Source organism: Cibotium barometz, chromosome 38 (assembly GCF_041138505.1).
Source record: "Cibotium barometz isolate CiBa-2024 chromosome 38, ASM4113850v1, whole genome shotgun sequence".
NCBI classification, from domain to species: Eukaryota; Viridiplantae; Streptophyta; class Polypodiopsida; order Cyatheales; family Cibotiaceae; genus Cibotium; species Cibotium barometz.
This window is the reverse complement of record NC_141083.1, coordinates 18,456,148-18,477,524: the sequence shown is the minus strand read 5'-3', so window position 1 is coordinate 18,477,524 and position 21,377 is coordinate 18,456,148. Positions and strand designations below refer to the sequence as shown.

Below are 21,377 nucleotides of genomic sequence, written 5' to 3'. Positions count from 1 at the left end.
CTGGGGGGTCTCCGGCTTTGTGAATGGGGATGGTATTGACTCTCCAAGATTTTGGGGGGGGGGGGGGGGGGGGGGCGGGGGCCGGGGGCAACAAAGGGGCAGGCGGGGGCAGGACAAAGCAGCGCCCTCTTTCTACAGCCCCCGCCTGCCCTTCTGCTGCGGTCCTCTGCACCCACCTCTTTTTCAGCAGCAATTTTATCTAGATTCAAGTCGGTCGCCCACTTTTCTTGACTGGCTTTATGGCTTCTTCTGCCGCAGCCAATCTTTCGTCACCCCCACTGGCCAGGAGAATCATCAATTTTTCACAAGACGAGCTCACCTCTCTTCAGCACGACATTGACCTTGAGGTCCAAACCACCCTTGTTGCAAGAGTTTATGGTTCCCACCCCTCTCGTTTGCAGGCCCGTGAATGGCTTCTAGCAGCTCTCCCTTCGGAGCTGATTGTGCACTTTCAACATTCTCGTTTGCTTGGTCGAGGCTTCTTCCAGGTGGACTTTCATTCTTCAGAAGTTACTTCTCAGGTTTTGGCTGGCAGTCCCTTCCCTCTTGGTCCTAGCAAGATTTTCTTCTTTCAGTACCAAGTGGGCTTTGATCCAGTGGCGGAGGATCAGCGCCTTACCCTGGTCTCACTACGGTTCCCTGCTCTTCCTCGGTCCTATTGGAAGCATTTAGCTTCCATAGGGGCATCCTTTGGACAGGTTCTAGAGGTACCAATCCTTCCGAGCTCTCCCGCCTCAGCTTCCACGGCCGTTACAACCACATGGTGTACCCGGGGTCCTTGTGCTTGTTCCTGATCCATCGATTACTGATGATCATGTTATGCTTCAGAGACCTGACGGATCTCATTTCCGCCAGAGGATGGAGATTGCAGGCAGACCTGACCAGTGTCGGATTTGTCGTCCGACAAGGTCACATTGCTAGATATTATCCCAGATCGGGGGACCACGCTAGGAGGCGGCGTAGTCCTGCCCATCAGAGGCCTTCTGTAGTTGCCGAGACTCCAGTTGCTCCTTTGCCACAACAGACCACACAGCGTTGGGTTGTGGTTAGGGATGGCAGGCACCCTTGGACCCTCGTACCTGCCCCTTCACCCACACCCCTTGTGGAGCATCCTAACCCCTATGCAGCTCTTGCCTCATAGGATGTTGATCCTTCTTTGGAGGATGAGGCTTTGCAGGCACATGATCTGGATCCTTCACAGGAGGATGCTACATTTACACGATGATTGTACCCTTGAGGATAATGTTGCACATTCGCATTGTCATGGTACCTCTCCAGTTCTGAGGACTAGCCCTGGCTTTTTCTCGGAGTGGGAGAGAGAGGTAAGGTTTACATCGTCAGATTTTCCCTCCCTTACCTATGCGAGGCGTACTTCCGCCTCTAAAGGGGGTCCTTCATCAACCACGAGATCTGGTCGTTCCTACTCTGAGTCCTTATGAGGATTGTCTCTTGGAACATTCAGGGTCTTAGGGGTGTTTTCCGCGCCGGCAGAAACAAATTGTAAAAACCCAGCTTCATTGCGCAGTCACAGGTGGACCTATGGATGTATTGCTCTTGCAAGAGCATAAACTAGATGCTAGCCAGTGTGGGAGATCAGGCAAAATTCTCTCGGGACACACCTTTTGGTCATCGGCTGTTGGTACCAAGGGTGGTGTCTGTATCTCTATTTCAGCTTTGATCTTGCCTTGCATCATTGGACATGGTGTCATTTTGCTAGCGAGAGCGCAGTGGATCCTTCTTATGCAGGGTACTACACGCATTGGTATTCTCAACCTCTATGCTCCTAACCATAGAGGTGAGAGAATTGCCTTTTGGAAATCTCTCACTACACTGATGCCACTTGCCGACCATTGGATTATTGGTGGGGATTTTAACATGGTTCAGATGCCAACGGATAAAAGAGGTGGACATGAGGGCTTGGTGCATCCTCTTGAAAGAGCGTCTTGGGAGAGGTTTATACTCTCCATTCATGGCAGAGATTGTTGGCATGAGGATGACATTTTGAGGAGTCCATCCACTCTTCTTTATTCATGGTCTAACAGGAGAAGAGATGCAGGATGTATCTATGCACGATTAGACAGATTTTATGTGGATGATTGGGTGCTTGACAGAGGTGGGCATACTTTTATTGCTACAGGCACCTCTAAATCGGATCATTGCCCAATGGTTTTATGTATTAGAGATCCGAATTGCCATGGATTGGCACCCCATGTATGCTTCCAGGAAGGATGTGTTCTTTCATAATACATGTGGGGTTACATAAAATCTACAATTCACAGGTTTAGTTCCAACAAAGAATTCTGCCGAATTGTCTTTGGGTAGGGCTTTTCTGAACACATCTACTCAAATGGCCTATAAAGGACAATCCCGCATTTGGACATCTTGAGGATTGTCTTGTGTAGGATAATAGATTATTTGGACCACTCAAGGTTCCACTCTAGCCCCCTCATAAAGTGGTATTTTGTTACAAGGACACAGAAGATTATGCAATAAGGCTTGCAATTAGCTTTTGTGGTGCATTAATGTTAATGCTGAAGAATAAGAAGAGAAGAAAGAGAGAGAGCCACATAAGTCCCAATAACCCATTGAAGGGCCCCCACCTTGCTGTGCTTTTGCTTTATTATGATATTGAATTGGGTACAAAGAAGATATAGAACCTTCACATGAGAATATCTTCCTTCTTGCTGGGCTGGCTGTTGGACAAGAGGCACGAAATTGCTAGTCCCCATAGAAGTTGTGCCAGAGTACGCTGCCTTCAGAACATCGAACTTTCAAAATTCACATGCCTGCTTTGCAGGGCTGATACAAAATGTTGACTTGCTTGTGCCTCTGGATAATTTACCCCCTTGAAAGCTGGTCAAGCAGGTCATGACCTGGTCAGACAGCTTCATGCAGGTCGTGGGCTTTAAAATGACCTCAACTACCCTTTGATTGGTGTCCTTTGTACACACACATGGGTGCCCAAACCTGGCTTACTCAAATGTGGCTGCCCAGGCCCAAAACAGGCAGGCCCAATGCATGCAAACTACTCACCCTTTTACCTGGCCTGCTTCATGGCTACCCATCTAGATGCCTTGTGGCTGCCCATGCTGCTGTCATCACATCCCAGGCAAGAAATCTACTGCCCGATTCATCCACCTTGATGTTTGGGGCTAGGCACTTAGCCTAACAGGCATCTTGGACATCTATACAACAATACTACATCAAGTGGGTTACAAAATTGTGAAGAACTTTGCACGACCGACTGCCTAGACTTAGGATGCCCTCCTGAGTCCAGAACTATCATGAAGGTGGCTGGTCCCTGGACTAGGACTCACAGCAATGCTCAATGCACATCTCTAATCCAAAAGGTAACCCCAAACGTACGTTTATGGAACAGATTTCTACACAACCACTGGGTGCATGTGACGTCCTAAAGTCTGTACACTGCCCCTGGTGTATAAAGTGTGGCATATGAAGCTGTTCTGCTGCTCAAGATTGGTTTCCACCATCAGAATCAATCTGTAAACGGAGCACACCAATTAAAGGAAGAAAACTATTTTTCTCTAAATAATAGCTGTCTAGCCTGTCACTAGCTGTATCTGCTACAATGTGTGAAATCCTTTATTGAGGATTATGTGAAGAAATGTAGCCAATGCCATCCGCTCGCTGAAGCTTCCGCTCCCCCCCTGCTCGTGCTGCCGCCTGCACACACCCCCCCCTCCCCGCCTCCTATCTGCCTTCGCGTCTACTCCCCCCGCCTCTGCTCATTCGCGCCAGCCCCCCCCCCCCCCCCCCGCCACTGCTCTTTCGCACCAGCCCCCCCCCCCCCCCCCCCCCCACTCCATCTCCTTCGCGCCCCTGCTCTCTCCCCTTTCTCCATGACCCGCCCCCTCCGCCTGCCTTCGCCCTCTCCCCACCCTTTTCGTGTTTCATCCGCGCCCCCCCCCCCCCGCCCTTTCGCCGCCTTTGTTTTAATCCCCTCCCCTCATTTTCTTTCCGCCCCCCTTTGTTCTCCCCCTCCTCCGTCTTCCGCCTTTCCCCCTCCGCCCCTCCCCGCTCCACCTTTTGTGCAGCTCGGTTCCTGCAGGGCTTTCCGTTTTCGCTTCGCCTTCGACAAAGCTTCAGACACTGATGGAGGCTCCTCCCACCCCACCTCAGAGGGACTCTTCCGCAGCCCCCTCGCCCGCCCCTAAGGATACCCCCATCAGGCTTTCTCTTTCGCCAGAAGAGGAAGCGAGCCTCGCCACAGAGGTGGAACGCCTCCAGGCACATTCCACCATCTGCCGTATAGTCGGCACTCGCCCCAGCAGAGGGGAGATCCGGGATCTTCTCCAGGCCCACCTTCTTGCAAATGTGGGCAAGATCCTGGACGTTCAGCTACTGGGCCGCGGACACTACCAGATTGAGTTCGAGACAGCCCAAAGCGTGGCCCAGGTCCTAGCCATGAGTCCCCTTGACATCAGGGGCACTCGGGCCTTCTTCCGACCTTGGCAGCATGGCTTCGACCCAGCAGCGGCCGAGCAGGGAGAGCGCCTATTCCATGTCACAGTTTGCTTCCCTGGACTCCGCCGCGAGTACCTTCTGCTCCTTTCTAGGATAGGAGCATTGGTGAGCTCGGTGCTTGAGACTGGCCCCACAGCAGCTTTAGTGGCTAGAGCAGCTGACCTGCCTTCGGTCAGAGTTTTGGTTCCTGACATCTCCTCTCTTCCGAAGGTCATTCAGCTACCTAGGATAGGGGGGGGATGGATCGATCAGAGAGTGGAGTTCTCGGGGCTCCCGAACCAGTGTTTTATATGCAGGCAGGTCGGCCACCTGGCCAAGGCCTGCCCTCGCAAGAGACCCCGAGCTTCACCGCAGCAGCAGGCCCCCGATGGCCCGCCCACAGATGCGGCTCGGCAGGCAACCTCCAGGACAACTGCTCAGCCCACAGAGACCTCGGATTGGCAGCCTGGACAGGGGTGCCGTAGAGGGAGACAGCCACAACAGCAGGCCCAGATGCCGATGCTGCAGCAGTCACAGCCTCAGCATCACTGGGTTCCAATGAGGAACAGCTTTGCTCCCCTCCAGGAGGAGACCCCAGCGCAGACTGAGGATCTGGAGATGCCAGCACCCCCTCCTTCGCCCCCACCCCCCTCTCCCCCCATCCCCCCCTCCCGCCTCGCTTCCTCCTTCGTCTCCTCCCGTTCCCGCTCCCGTTTTGTCTGCGGCTCCTTCCCCACCCCCTTCTCCCCCTGCCCCTCCACTCGCCTCAGCTCCTCGGGAGGCCCTGGCAGTACCCTGGCGCTCACCTGCTGTCCGGCGGGCACTGAGCGCACCGACATTGCTCGAGCACCGCAGAGGAGACCTGCCATGCCGATTCGGGCTTCACGGATATCCTCTATCCGCAGTCGACTGAGTAGGCTCGACGCTAGACAGCGCTCGGAGGCTTTTGACTATTCCTTCACACGACTTTTTGGAGCGGAGGGCCCCCATGAGCCAGCACCCATCAGAGTTCATGTGGTGATACCTCCGGCCCGCCGAGGGGAGGAGGCACTTGATTCAGCGGTGGCCTTCTCCTTCCCTCTCTGTGGCACTAGCGTCCGGGAGTGGACTCTAGATCTCACTCTTAGCATACTGAAGACTCAGGCAGTTGAGTTTTCTCACCACGTGAGCGATCTAGAGGTGACAGACGTGATAGGCCGACTCTCGGAGCTGGCTCACTTCTTTGATTCCGGGAGTGCGGATGCCTCCGGGGTTCGCCACTTGGTGGTTCCCATAGTGGCAGACCTAGCACGCAACCCTGGATACGTATGTATACACGAGGTTGCTCTCTCTGAGCGGGAGGCAGTCGCCATGGGACACAGCCACTGGCGCGTGATCCGAGACTCTTGCAGCACACCGGGTGGGTAGATTCGTAGCCACTCGGATGGGGACTCTTCTCCATCCAAGCCGCTTGCGAAAGCCCGCCGTATGGCTGAGACAGCCTCCACCTCAGCAGGTCATCCATGAGGATCATCTCATGGAATGTACACGGCCTTGGCGGCGCACACTATGTACGCTATCGTGGTTGCTTGAGGCAGGAGCTTCAGAGATGCCTAGTTGGGGGCAGTATTGATATTCTGATGATGCAAGAGCACCATTTGAGTGAGAGCAAGATTCGGAGATATGGTTCTGTGATGCCTGGTAGATGGGACACATTTTGGTCTGCAAGGTTTGGCCCCTTGGGTGGGCAAGGAGGAGTATGTATGGTCATTGCGGATGTATGGCGGCAGGCCATTGTGGATCGCGGGGTCATCATGCCTGGTAGAGCACAGTATGTTATTCTGAGGATGCACGATGAGCTCTTTGGCGTGCTCAATGTCTATGCGCCCAACCATGCTAGTGCCAGAGCAGAGTTCTGGACCCTTGTTACAAATGCATTGCCCGAGGTCGCACATTGGTGTGTCGGAGGAGACTTCAACATGCTTGAGGATCCGGCCGATAGGGTGGGAGGTAGTCATGTTACAGTGCACGGCACGGAGCTTGCAGCTTGTGAGTGATTTTGCATGACACTGCAGATCACTGATGCATGGCAGCATGAGGCTTTCTCCCGCTCTCAGGACAGTCTTAGTTTTTCTCGGTCGGATCGCCGGGCAGGGAGGGACTAATCTATCACGGATTGATCGCTTCTATGTGGGCGACAGGTTCGGGGAGCGTGGGGGCTCCGTTGGCATTCTCGCTGGCACTTCTTTTTCATACCATGCGCCAGTTATTTTGACACTTGAGGAGGGGACACGGGAGACCAGCTTGCAGTTGAGGATCCCAGAGAGGATACTTACAGATTCCAGTCTTTCTGAGGACATTGAGAGGATATGGCATGATAGTCAGAGCTCTGACCTGGATGCAGCAGGCCACTGTGCCCAGGGACTCATCGAGCTCAGCTCTTTTTTGCACGCAATAGCCTTGACACGGCTAGGAGAGACACGAGAGCGGGAGCGCCGCTTGAGACGTAGCCTTGCTTCGCTCCAGCGCCTTCAGGAGCAGCAGCCTACATGTGAGTGGGTGGCGTCCCAGCTGAGCCAGGCACGCCAGGAGGTTAGAGAGGCAGAGGAGCAGAGACATGAGTTCTACTATCATCGCCAGGCCTCACAGTGGACGTAGCTGGTGATAGAGTGACTGGGGAGTTCTTTGAGATTACCGAACCCCGCCATGCTCGAGCAGGTGTACGCCAGCTCAGGAGACAGAACGGCTCGTTAGCCATTGAGCCCGGGGAGATTAAAGCCATTGCCACTGAGTTCTATAGAGACCTGCTCTCAACGGAGCTAGCCACGGAGGCACGTGATGCTTGCAGACAGACTGTGTGGGCCCATGTGCAGAGGAGGGTCACAGATCGTATGTGCACAGTCCTGGGTGAGCCTCTTTCAGAGGATGAGCTTGTTGAGGCTTTGAGGGTCCTTCCGCGCCATAGTTGCCCTGGGGAGGACGGATTGACGCCTGCCTTTTTTATGCGCTATTGGGAATTTTGGGGCCAGGCCTCCGCAGAGGCTTTCAGTATGTTTTGGACACTGGGGTGATGCCACAGAGCTTTTCAGAGGGCTTGATTTTTCTTAGCCCCAAGGGGGAGGGAGTGTCTGATGGTATTCGGCAGCGAAGACCTATTACGATCCTCAATACTGTCTACAAGGTCCTGGCCAAGGCCTTGAGTTTGAGGATCCAGCCCTTCCTTGGGGAGTTGATTCGTGCTACCTAGACAGGATTCGTCAAAGAGCGCAGTATCCTTGACAACATTTTCACCTTCTGGGAGGCGACGGCCCGAGCTAGATTTCTTGGCGAGGACATGGTCGTTATGCTTCTCGATTTTGAGAAGGCATACGATAGAGTCGATTGGGGTTTCCTAGAGGGCACTATGCTTCGCCTGGGTTTTGAGCCAGTTTGGATTCGAGGGGTGGCGGCTCTATATTCCACAGCTCGTAGCCAGGTGTGCTGATGACAGGAGGACGGGGGCCGAGTTTTGAGTTGACCAAATCAGTCCGTCAGGGGTGCCCTCTCGCCCCGTTTCTTTTTCTCTTCTTTGCTGAGGCTATGAGCATGTATCTAACAGCACAGGAGGTTGGTTTGAGAGGACTCCAGCTCCCAGTCCGGGGTGAGGACCTGCTTGATTCTGAGTTTGCTGATGACACGGGATTATTTTTGCATGGCCAAGAGGCCAATCTTTAGAGGGCAGAGCAATCGCTACAGGTTTTTGGTGCAGCTTCGGGAGCATTGATCAATTGGCGCAAGACAGTGGCCTTTTGGATCAGTAGCGCTCCCACTCCGGCATGGAGCCCAGACCCGGGTTTTAGATGGATTCCTCCTAGCACAGCAGTGCGGTATTTGGGATGCCAGATTGGACTTGATTTGTCACCTAAGCAGCAGATCGCCCGGCTTCGTCTGAGCATTCGGAAGAAGCTTTTGTATTGGAGTACAGCTCGGCTATCCTTGGCTGGGAGGGTGGTGGTGACAAATCAGGTGCTTTTAGCGACCATGTGGTACATCACGTCTTGCTGGATCTTCTCGAGCTCTTGCATCAGCCAGGTACAGAGGCTGATCAGGAACTTTCTTTGGTCTGCGCGGGACGGTCAATCAGCCCGGGCTAAGGTTGCTTGGGCAGTTATTACTCTTCTGCTGGCCCAGGGGGGCTTGGGCATTATAGATCCTGTTGATCAGAGTAGAGCCTAATTGGGGAAGCTTATTGTTCGGGGGCTGCTTCCAGGCGCTAAGCCTTGGAAAGAGCTTCTTTTGCAGCGGCTGTAGGCTCGGGCTCCTCCAGCAGGGGGCACTTGGGCACCAGAGATACGATGGATCTTCACAGAGATGAGGAGGACAGGCCTCAGTAGAGGATGGGAGGACAGATTTGCCTTGAGCATCTTGCGAGCTTGGGAGTTGCTGAGACCGGGGCTTTCTCAGAGATCTCCTTCTTGTGATGAGGAGCGGGCCAGACAGCCGCTCATCTGGAGCCCAACGGTTCGCATAGAGCAAGGTCATATGCTGGGTTCTCGGCCTCGTCTAGCCTCGGGACCATTGGCGGCAGGCCCAGCACGTAGTTTTGGAGACTGGCAGGCCTTCTGCAGTCTCCCAGAGGAGGTCCAAGTGGAGAGGCTGAGTCACTTCAGAGGGGGGCTGATTATGAGGGATGACATTCAGGAGGCACTCACAGAGGAGTGGTTCACGCCTCTCGAGCCGGTGGCCCCACGGTGGATGGGAGCCTTTACACAGTTGGAGATCCTGATTGCTATCGGAGCATGCACTGAGGATGGTAGATGCCTCTACTATGAGATCCAGGATGAGGGCAGACTTCAGAGAGTGGAGGTGGGGTCACCTTTGGTTGCAGAGTGCATTTTTTAGAGGATACGGGTAGTGGCCGCCGCTTCCCGAAAGTGGCATATTGATCCAGACCCTGCAGATGTGGACTTTGATTGGCGCATTTGGGTATATGCTACATGCCCCATGGCCCGGCTCCAGTGGGACCCTCGCGAGTACGAGTGGCATGATCCTTATGCGTCCCCCGAGGCCACAGAGATTACCTTTTTCCAGTACACTGTTCGGTTGGGGAGGCATATTTTGACGCGAGGAGGATGGTCTCTCCAGCCGCATCGGAGCATTGGCAGCTACAGGGACTCTCACAGGAGTTCCTGGAGGATTTTTGGGCCAGGCTCTAGGCTAGTCGACAGGCACGCAGGATCTCGACTTTTTAGTGGCTGGCTGCCCACAGGGGCTCTGCAGTCGGCACCTGGCTTGTCTACAGTGGTCTTCCGGCGGCCTGTGTCCGATGCGGCCACCCATTGGAGACACAAAGACACTGCCTCTGGGATTGTCCACCACAGGCGCAGCAGATTTGGCTGAGGATGCTGCGCATTTTGGCCCCCCTCTCTCCAGAGGGCATGTATACGTGGGGTGCCGCTGCTTGGTCGACATCGTCAAGGCCTGCTCTAGGATACGAGACGGAGCAGGACAGCCAAGTCATCATATTCATTAGGGGCCAGCCTCGCCTTGTTCCTTCACCGGATTTCTCGTCCGCCATCTGGACACAAGAGAGGGATTTACGATGGGAGCTCCTTGGCAGCCTCACCATCTGGTTCACCTGGTGTTTCAGGGCCTTTGAGGGGAGACTGGAGCCACCAGCAGAGACTGTTCAAGGGATTTGGCAGGAGCTGATTCACACCCTGCGAGGACAGTATGACCGCATCCGGGGCGACTCGGATGCGGCGATCTTGCGGCGCCAGGCCTTCCACACCGCTTGGCGCAGCGGCCCCTTCTATACACAACGTGCGGGTACCCCCCGCTGGCATTACAAGCCACCTGTTTGGCTTTTCCCCCCTCCTATTGTATGATATAGCTCTCAGTTATTTGTACTGATCTTTGTACCTTTTTTGCACCTAGGGAGAGTCTCCCTAGCTGCCTTGATTGGATCTCTGCTCTGCCTTCTTATGAGCAGGAGAGTTTTTTTGTAGCCCAACGGGCGTTTTTTAACTAATGAAAGGATCTTTTCTCGGAATAAAAAAAGCTGTATCTGCTACAAGTGGTTGGAATTGCCTACAATTGTGTGCACTAGAGCTGATATTGGCTGATGGGATCCTTGCAGCCAGTAGGCCAGTGATGCTGTCTTATAATTAACAGCCAACCTCATACATGAGCAAGCTGGGCATCCCTCTTTTAAGCAGTCTGCAGTCCAAGTCGATGCCCTACAAGGCCCCTCCAGCCCACCCTACCTGCATAAAAAATGCTGGCTAGTTCGGTCCAGCTGGTTTGTTTGCTACGCTCTTGGCTCTTGTCTGTGTCCTTGCCCCTACTCCTATGGCCAATGCTAATTGTCTCGGAATGGTAACATCCCAGCCTCAGTCTCTCAAGGCTATAGTAGACATTTCCACCCCATCTTGTGTAAGGAACCTACGGTTACAAGTTGTGGCCATTCTTAACATAATGTTTTGGTATAAAAAATAAATCTATTTCTGCTAGTGTATTTGAAGAACATTTATATAATCATGTGAAAAGCCCTCATACAAACTAAAATAGCAAAGCGAACATGATCCAAGGTATGTGCCAAAGTGCATTTGAACCTTACCAATCACATTCCAACCCATAACCTTTCTTGAGCAGCACTTCCGGGGCGATATAGTCAGGTGTTCCCACTGTGGAGTAAGCCTGCAAGGACACATATTCACCTCAAAACTTCTACATAATCAAGTAATCTTCTTGTAAAATAAGCCAGCAAGGACGCTTCCCACTATGGAGCTTCCATACACACACAATCTATGAAGAAATCTGCACAAAACATGCTGAGAAAAAACCAGATCCCACCAACTATAAGAAATGGTGGGCGCTTGCCAATAACACACAAGGGGCCTACAAGTGTCCGCCTGTTTTGCTTCCAATGTTGTAACTGTTCTTGTTGAGTCCAATGAGGTCTGGAAAACTGTGAGTGCCCATCAATATCAACATGTCCTCGTAAATCACCTTCAGGTGAGGACTCTTCTTCGTGTACTGTTGAGAGTGCACTGCAGTCTAAAGGCTTGCACAGGCCAAAATCGGACAGCTTCATGTGACCATCCTTATCTAGTAAAAGGTTATCTGGCTTTATATCTCTGCCACATGCAAGCACTGGTATTATAAAACTGTATAACCAAGTGGTTTTCTATACAGACACATAGAAACACTTCTTTTAGTACAGAGATGCAACACCTGTGAATGTAGTTATGCTTGTGTATTGACTCTATTGCTAGAACAGTCTCTGCAATGTAAAACCGAGCCACCTCTTCAGATAGTGTTTCTTTTCGCATGAGAAGAGTCATCATGTCTCCTCCAGGAAGATACTCCATGATGAGGTACAGGTACTCCGAGTCTTGAAAAGAGTAGTGCAATTTGACAATACATCTACTATCAACTTCAGCAAGTAGATTTCGTTCTGCTCTAACGTGTTCCACCTGCAAAAAGAAAGAACTTGAAATCAGTACAAATTTGGCAAAAAGACACGATTCAGAGAAACTAAACATCTCTTTAGGTGCCTACGTAAAGCTAGCCTAGTTGCATTCTTGAGACATATAACAAATGCTTGCATGCCTATTTTCAACATATCAATACAATACCACTCTTCTTTGATTTTGTCATCCAATTGAGGACTATGTATGGTAGGAGCTCCACCTCTCAGAGGTAGAATGGCCTAGGTTTAAATATCAATGCATAATGTTATGAAGATATAATTGAGGAAATAAGAAACAGGCCCTTTTACATATCTTCCTGTATATGCCTTGGTCAGACCTTGTACTACAGATCTAACAGGGACAGAGGGTAGGGTGGATGGGGTGAGGAGATGGGAGGAGACCCGTCGAAACGAGCCGGTTCAAAAGGGGTAAAAGCAGCCAAATTGAAGTCTTCCTTGACATTTTACACATGAACCTTGGCTGATTCAGGACTGCATTCACCATTTTCTGTTTAGCTGTTGGAGCCATTATTAACTGGGGCAAATTATCTTTGGATCTCAGAAGTGAAGAGATTTTATGGCGCTGGCTTTCATATGGTCTATGGTCTCTTCCAAGCACTCAGACAAGCAGCCCATTAGGTGAAATGACTCCATGCACCTTGAGGGCTACTGGAAACATGCCAAGGTTAATATGGGATGGAGGGCCAGCCTGTTCCATGGGTGCATAAAAGGCGTTCGAAGGCCTCATCTTGCCACCAACTCTGGAAGGGCTTTTTATAACAAAAAAATAGCACCTCCTTTTGTCAATCACTTGTCCAAACTCCACAAAAACTTCAACCCCTTTCTACTGACAAAAGTCAGTCCTGTAAAAAAGCCACTGAGTGCTCTCTTCATTTCCACTTGTATATGCAAACTACATCTGAAACTAGGCTTGCTTACACTCAATCCAACTCTGACTTTGCAAAGCCTTCCTCTTAAGATTTCTTATTGGTTCCCAATGCATCTATTCTTCTTTACCACTGCCATCATGTGCACTCGCTACACTAGTGTGCCACATTGTGTAACCATTTGGTCCTCCATGCTCTTTTCACACGATAGAACTCATGCCCGGACACATGGATAGGATGATGGACACATGGAAACAGAGTTCCTAAAGTTGGAATAGGAAAAAGCAAAAGTCAAAATTTGTTAACTAAAAGTTGAGGGCACCGTTGGAAAGAGGACATCGAACTGAATCAAAAAGCTAAAAGCCACTTTTGCAAAAAGCTACTCTAGGGCCAAAAAGCAAGGCCCTAAATATTCTAAAAGCATAAATCAAGAACTTTGACTAATATTAAAGCAAAAGCAAGGAGGCAAAGCAAAAGCAAGAAAATAAAACAAAAGCCAAGTGGAAAAAGGCAAAAGCAAGGCGTGGTAAAAGCAAGCACCCCCTCAAGTATTTAAAGAAGCATGCACCCTCTAGGTGGATCATAGAAGAACTCTTGGAGAACTTAGAAAAGACACATGGAGAACCTTGAGAGAGAAGTTGTGAAGAATCGTCATCCATATCATCTTCTTCCTCACACCAACCAACTCCTCCGTCTCAGCCAGCGGCAGTTTTCCTTTCCGCGGTAACCCCCATCTCTGCTCCGCCCTCTGAGCGCCGACTATGCGCCGCCTCTACGCCACCATGCTGCCTCCATCTGGACGCTGCCCCTGCACGACAGCCGCCACCTGCAGCAACCTCTGCTGTCACTGCGTCGCACTGTGTACAGCGCCGCCTCCGTCAGTAGCAGAGCGCCGCCACCCGCCAGTTGCACCATCTCTGCTCTGTATTGCACCGCCTCTGCTGTACTGCACCGCTTCTGTTGTACTGCACCGCCTCTGCTTGGTTGTGTCACCACTTGTGCTGCAGCAGAGTTGCCTTGAGTAACTAGCCGCGTGCGCCACCTGGAACAGCAGTGCAGCATCGCCACCTGCAGCACTCTACCCAGCAGCGTTTCTTTCAGCAGCCTAACCACCCTGTGTGCCACCTACTGCTATAAAGAACAGTACCGCCCTCTATTGCTACCCGTGTGAACACTCCAAAAGCACTGCCCTGTTCTTTACTGTGGTGTCACCCTCCAAACTTTGTTGACATACTACCATCTCCTTAGTGTGTGTACCTTGGGATTTCCTTTGTGCGGATTGAGAGTAAAGAACCTTGAGGATATTGGGGGAATATCAGATTTGGATTTTGGTACTAGCCCGGTGTAAGACTCTTGTGGGTCATCCTCGTGGTGAGCTTGGCATCAGTTATCTTGTGCCTCGGCATCGATCTCTGCCCGACCTCGACATCGACACCTTTGTTTGATATTGTATTCATTTGTTGCATTGGTCCTAGCTTGGAAAAGCCAGTGGATTGTTCCTGAAATAAATTCTTGAAGAGGGGGTGGGACTTGTTCCCCGCTCAACGTGGTATATTGTGTGACACCCGTATTCCCCTCCCTCTCCCCCTTCTCTCTCTCTATCTTTATCACTCGTACACATTGGTTGTAACTGCACGCTCTGTTGGGCTTACACATTGACCATTATTAATCCAGCAACCATTAGGATGAGATATTTTCCAAGTACGAGCTATGAAATCCCTATTCTCCTCATGGAGATGACTATCATCCAAGATACGATCATCCAGTTCTCAAAAGTACAATGCTTTCCAACAAATTCATATCAATGCATCAAAGCACCAAGATCTTCCGCGTCATCAAAATACATGTATATATAAGCTTCTACTTGTAGTGGTTACTGATCTTCCCCACTCACACATAGGCTTTTAGAACAACACCAAGTTTCGGTGCTCCTACGAGTACAGCCAATACAGAAGGTGCATCAGCGGGTACAATATGGTACAGCCGGTACGCACGCTCAGCACATGGTATAGCTGGCACAACAGGTTCCACACATGTTACAACTAGTACAGTAGATGGTAAAGCAGGTTCAGCACATGTGGATTAGATGTATATTTTTAATGGAAAGAAAATAGGCTTTCCTTGGCTCCTGAACTGCTAGAGGTTCCAAAAAAACTTTGCTCCAATGAATGCTCTCTAATCTTAGTTACCTGCTTCTGAAGATCTTCCAGACCATTGCAATGTTGATTTTTTTCCAATCAGCAATCAGTCTAGTAGTGAAAGGACAACCCGGTATCTTCCCTTGTAACTTTCTAAGAAGCAAATCCCAATGTGTACATTGCGACACACGCGCGCGTGCGTATACACACACTCAAGCCACCCAAAAAAAGGGGATCAGATGTGTATGGAAACTCTATCGAATCTGTCACTAGTTGCGCATTCTCTACACTTTCAGACCTATGGATGGGCTCCATAGTGTGGACGTGACACCTCGTGGCAAGGGACTTATGTCTACACCAAGGGTCATGTGGACTGGCACCTCATGGTAGGGGACCTATGTCTACACAAGGGATCAGTAGGCTGGATATGAGAGGCTTGGGATTTTGGTCTACGCCCATGTCCAAATTACGGTATTCCAATTGCCCGGAATTAAAAAAAGATTGTCCAATACATTCTTATGCATGTCATACTTGCAAGTATTTTTACTGCCTGCAAGGACTGATGTGTAGTTTACACCTAGCGGACACCCTCCTCTAAACCGTGCGCATGAATCTGTATTATAACCTCGCTTGTGGACTATAGACAGGTGGTAACTTTGCCACTAAACTCTTTATCGTTCATTTATGAGTTATGGCTTATTTTTCTGTTTTTGCAGGTTCACACTCATTAAAGTGTGACCAGACAGTTTATAAGTGAGTTTGGGCATTCACACATCATTAAAGAGTGGACTGACAAGTTATAAGCCGGGTGGACAACTTACTAATGAATATGGATATGGACATGGGTTTGGGCAACTCGCCAAGACTTGGCCACCCTCCCACTCTTGGGAGAGTTATGAGCACTTAGGAGGTGGCCCATTGATAATCTTTTGCCACAATTGGGCCACCGCTCCTCTCTCTCTCTCTGATCCATCTGCATGTCTTTTCAACTTATAGACCCACTTAGTACCAATTGCTTTCTTGCCTTTGGGCAGATCAACCAAATCCCATGTTTGATTCCTTTTAATAGAATCAAGCTAATCCTGCATGGCTTTGTTCCAATGCACATTGTCTCGTGCATCCACAAATGAATCAGGCTCATCATCATCCTGTAAACTGGCTGCCATAACCATATTCAAATCCATGATGTGTGCATGCTCATTGGTCCGTGTCTCCCTACGAGTACGACCAGCAAGAGGACCCTCTAGATGGCTGTCCTGTAATGTCCTCAAATACCATCTAGGTATGTGTCTGACCTGTGGTGCCTGCTGCCCCATATTTGGTTCAGCTTCTGGCTCAATTTGCTGCTGAATTTCTGCACCACCTTCATGATTTGCTGGCTGTCCTGTACCCTCATGAGTTGGATCACCAACTATGAAATGAAACTCCATAGGTAGTAGACCTTCAAACACATCATTTTCAGCCTGATTTGCATCATAACCAGCCATGGATATTTCTGATTTTTCATCAAAAATCACATCCCGACTAGTGAATATCTTCCTGGATAGTGGGTCATATAACCGGTACCCCTTGCTCTCACGGCTATACCCAACAAAAATGCATTTTGTGGCTTTATCATCCAACTTCCTCCTCAACTCTTTGGGTATGTGTGCATAAGCAAGACACCCAAAAATACGAAAATGTGATACCGAAGGCTTGCGGCCATGCCAAGCCTGAAAAGGAGTAATGGAAACCAATGCCTTTGTGGGACATCGATTCAAAATATGACAAGCACACATGACAGCTTCCACCCAAAAGATATGTGGTAGCTTCTTTGCCTTTAGCATACATATGGCCATCTCCATGAGTGACCGATTCTTCCTTTCTGCAACCCCATTCTGCTGTGGAGTATAAGGAGTAGTATACTGATGTTTTATACCTCTACTCTCAAGAAAGGAATTCAACATGTGTGACATATATTCCCCCCCTCGGTCAGAACGGAGAGTCTTAACCTTGCATCCTGACTATGTTTCAGCAAGTGCTACAAAGGCCAAAAATGCATCATATACCTGTGATTTCTGTGTCAAAGGATAGACCCAGCATATACGAGAGAAGTCATCAATAAATGTAGCAAAATAAAAGCAACCTCCTAATGACTTCGTCTGCATGGGACCACAAAGATCACTATGTATAAGCTGCAACTTTGCAGTTGCTCGTAGAGCCTGATCACGTGGGAAGGAAAACCTATGCATTTTTCCCAAAATACATCCTTCACAAATGTGATCTGGAGGCCTCTCCATGAGAGGTAGGTCTGTAAACATGTTATGTCGCTGCATAAGCATAAGACTACCAAAATTTACATGCCCCATGCGAGCATGCAATAACTCCGCATCAACCATAGCTGGAGTAAGAATGAATGCATTATAAGCAAACTGATCCACTGGCTGAAATGCATCCAACTGATAAAGTCCATGACATAATGTACCAGTAAGCATCAAGGTCAAAGCATTAGCTTTGTCTCTGACCATGCATTTGTCATCATCAAAGTGGACTTGCATACCACAATGTGCTAAAGAAGAAATGGACAACAAATTCTTCTTTATCCCTGGTACATATAAGGCATCTGTAAGGCGAAGAATAGAGCCATCAATGGCTGTGAGCTGAATCTCCCCAATGCCACGAACTGGATATGAAGCATTGTTGGCACACTGAACAGTTTTGCCAACAGGGACAGGGCCTACATGACAAAACAAATCCCTGCGAGATGTGATATGCTTTGAAGCACCACTATCAAAATACCAAGCACATGCATGCTCTGTCATACTGAGTGCCTGTGAAGACCAAGAGGCATCATAGCTGCATGTATAGAAACAGTAATCCCTGTCCTCAACAAAAGAAGCAGTCTCTGGAGGAGCTTTAGAGGCATCATTTACAGACATCCCATATTCCTTTGCCTTCTCTTTGGCAATCCTCTTTCTACACTCTGTGATGTAGTGACCTGACTTCTTACAGTAATGGCATTTGCCCTTCTTCTTGGGCTGTCCATCACCTTTCTTGGTATCCTGAGATGAACCACCATCACCTGAATTCTGATTTGAACTCTTTGGCTGAGATTTGCCTTTCCCCTTTTGACCTATAGTAAATGCTTGTTCAGCACTTGTGTTCATATTCATATTCTTCCTGATTTGCTCTTCTTGTAGCAAGAGAGCAACAAGTTCTTGATACTTAAGGGGTTCAACAGCATTCCTCATGCTGAGGTTCAAAGAGGTATGAAAAGCCAAGTAAGATCTTGGCAAAGAGTTCAAGACGGTGGACACAAGCTGTGTCTCAAGAATAATCTCATCCACATTGATGAGTTGCTCTCTCAAATCCTGCAACTTGTTTAAGTGGCTAGACATATCATCTCCTTCATGCATTTTCTGATTTTCCAGCTCTCTTTTCAAAAACGAGATCCGAGCCTCATTACGAGCAGCATACATCTGCTCCAAAGTCACCCATGCATTCTGTGAAGAGCCAGCTGAATGAATATGAGGTATAATAGACCTCTGTACTGACAATGCAATGAGTGACAAGGCTTGTGCATCTCTGGCATCCAATGTCTTCTGAGCATTTGTTCTTTGAACAGGCAATGGCTGACCTGGAGCCTGTACCTGTTGTCCTCGTCCACGAGCACCCCCTTGGGGAGGAGTCTCTGGAGCCAATGGACCTGGACGTGGTTCATCACCACTAACAAAATCCCAAAGACCTTTTGCCACGAGCACATTTTTCAGCATAAAAGTCCACAAGGAGTAGTTCGTGCCGTCCAATTTGTCTTCCTTAGACAAATACGTGAATACATCACTCTGCTGTTGATTTGCCATTATGTCAATGCACAATGTTGTACCTGTGTATCAAAAAACCCAATAGCAAGAACCCTGAAAGCAACTGTACTCCACTGAATACAGTTAACCCAAATATGCCTGCACTCTCAATCCTCTCAATGTGCAACACAATGCACCACTGACTGAGTAGAGCAGCAAAAATGACTTACACAGTGCCAAAATGCCCAAAAATTGCCCAAAGTTATTGCACCCAAAACCTTGCAAGAAACCTGTAGAGATTTCTTTGCAAGAAAGTCTGCCTGTATCTGCCAAAAGATTTTCACAGAGAAAAATGCCCAAAATTCAAAACTTGTAATGCTTACCACAGCTGTACGGAGTAGGTTGTGATAGTTGTAATGAACAAGTACAGTCGACCGTACTGTGCAGGTACACAGCAGCTACAGTCGTGGTACTGTACGGAAGCAGTACTGTACGAAAGCAAGTACGGAAGCTGCAGTCGAATGCACAGCAAGTACAGTCGACTGGTACTGAACAGGTACGCAGCACTGAATGACGCAGGTCGCCTGTACTGACAGCTGTACGGCTGTCTGCGCAGGACAGTATTGCTGTCCTGCGCAGACAGCCATACTGTGTACGGAGGCGCCGTCTGCGTAGGTGTGGAACAGTACGGGCAGGCACAGGTGTATGGAGCAGGACAGTAGCTGTCGGCGAACTCGTACGGACAGCTGTACGGGCAGTTGCAAGCGAAGCTGTACGGGCAGTTGCAGGCGAAGCTAATGAACAGTACGTATGGTGGTGTTGAACAGTACGGGCAAGACAAGGGCAGGCCAACCTGGTAGCTCTGATACCAAATGAAGGCTTTCAGCAGTTAGGGTTAGGGTTTGGAGGTACTGCAAACAAAAACCTGGGGAAGCAGAGAGAGAGAGAACACGACTCTTTGTGTATTCAGTATGATAATGTGAAGTACAATAGCCACATAATAAAGTGACCTAAAAGATGTGTTCACATGTCCGGCCATAAAATGTGCCGGGTGGACCAAAACACTTATAAACTGTTTATAAGTGAAACTAAGCTAAACTGGGGGAAAAAACCTCCACTAATTGAAGTAAAAAGTGCCCTAGTAATCTACTGATGATTACTAGCACTCCTCTGGGTGCATACACAGCATAAAACCCAACAAAGTCGACACCATATTGGAACCCAATCTGCCCACTTAAGGGTCCCCTCCCACAAGCAAGGGTATTTGCTTTACTGATTTGCAGAACGGAAAACTTACTGATGACGGTTGATTGCACAAGAATGCCAAATGCAAGAATGAGGTAGACCAAACGTCGGCTGAACCATCAAGCGGACTAAAGACAACTGTGAAGCCAGCTGCCACTTCAAAAGCCTATATGCGCACAGAGATCTGTTGAGAGAGATCCAAGAATGAAGGATGAATGCTGAAGAAGACTTTGGGATGCCTTGGATTCAAGCACAATGAAGTGCTTTACTGAAAAGTATGTATGCACCAGTCAAGAGACTTACATGTTATACCTGTTGAAGCATCTGTTGTACGACCTGTCCCATGTGCTCAACCTATTGTATAGGCTATACCATGTGCTCAACCTGTTGAACTGTGTGCTGTACTTCCTAAAGCACCTTTTTGTACCAATTGTGACTGGTTGAAATATAAAATTTTATTGTGACTATTTTCTTTGAAATCTTTGTAGGCAAGACCTTGCATGTTTCAACATCAAGTTCCAAAGAAGGCCTGAAATAGTTGTGAGCTTGGTAAACTTTTGTCTACAAGTTTTTTAATAAATATATGATCTTTTCACCATATTATTTATTCTCAGTGTTACCTAGAATATGTTTTAGGTTCTTTTATGTATCTGGAAAGCAGTAGTGTGAATCCTTTAATTATATAATAGACATATTGTGGTATATATTAAATAGCTATATCTTATTTGTGGTTGATATATGGAGACATCTAATGGTCTCCATGGAACATGAATATCTTTCTAATATTTGGGTGATGTCAAGTATCTATGAAACTTACGTTTTTATGGACCCAAGGTGCTGATATATCTCTAGAAATGTTGGATATTTAAGGATTATTGTCGCTAACAGGTGCGTGGTTATACAGAATTTAGTACTGAAATCACAAGATTATCATCCTTTGATCACTGCCATATCCCACATACATATCCATAACAATTGATTATACAATTTGGAAATAGTGAGAAGAAATGACACTGCACTAGGGACCAGAAGATAGACTGCCCCCCCGAGAAGGATATGTATTGCCTTAAGGGAGTAAGAATTTCACACGTACATAAATCGGGTGGCTTGGCCCAGCCATACACCACCATTTCTTCCAAAATGATTGAAAATGACAACAACTTACAAAAACTATACTTGCCCACAAGTAGCCTAGCTACAAGTTAGCAATATGGTGCCCACCACCCTTCACCAAGATTGGCCAGCAACCCTGATTTCTACAAGTAGCTTACCTTCAATAAGATCAACCACCTAGTGGCTGAAAATTAGCCTTAGGAGAATGCCCAACACTTCCCAAGGGTTCTCTCGCAGAGAACTTGTAGCAACCGGAGCCAAGATGATTCTTCTACAGCTTCAATCTTTGGGAATAGTCTTCTTCTTCTTTTTCTAACTT

The 21,377-nt window shown here is 48.8% G+C and overlaps 1 protein-coding gene across 1 annotated transcript in view; it reads right to left on the bottom strand.

Annotated features, from left to right (window-relative positions):
* The window catches only part of LOC147616412 (uncharacterized), a 69,719-nt gene that overhangs the window by 29,786 nt on the left and 18,556 nt on the right, over positions 1–21,377 (bottom strand). The window contains exons 4-6 of the mRNA XM_086777487.1: positions 11,659–11,900; positions 11,327–11,561; positions 11,042–11,121 (exon numbers count right to left, since the gene is read on the bottom strand). Coding sequence (XP_086633613.1) covers positions 11,042–11,121; positions 11,327–11,561; positions 11,659–11,900 — 557 coding nt within the window. The remainder of the gene's footprint in view (positions 1–11,041; positions 11,122–11,326; positions 11,562–11,658; positions 11,901–21,377) is intronic.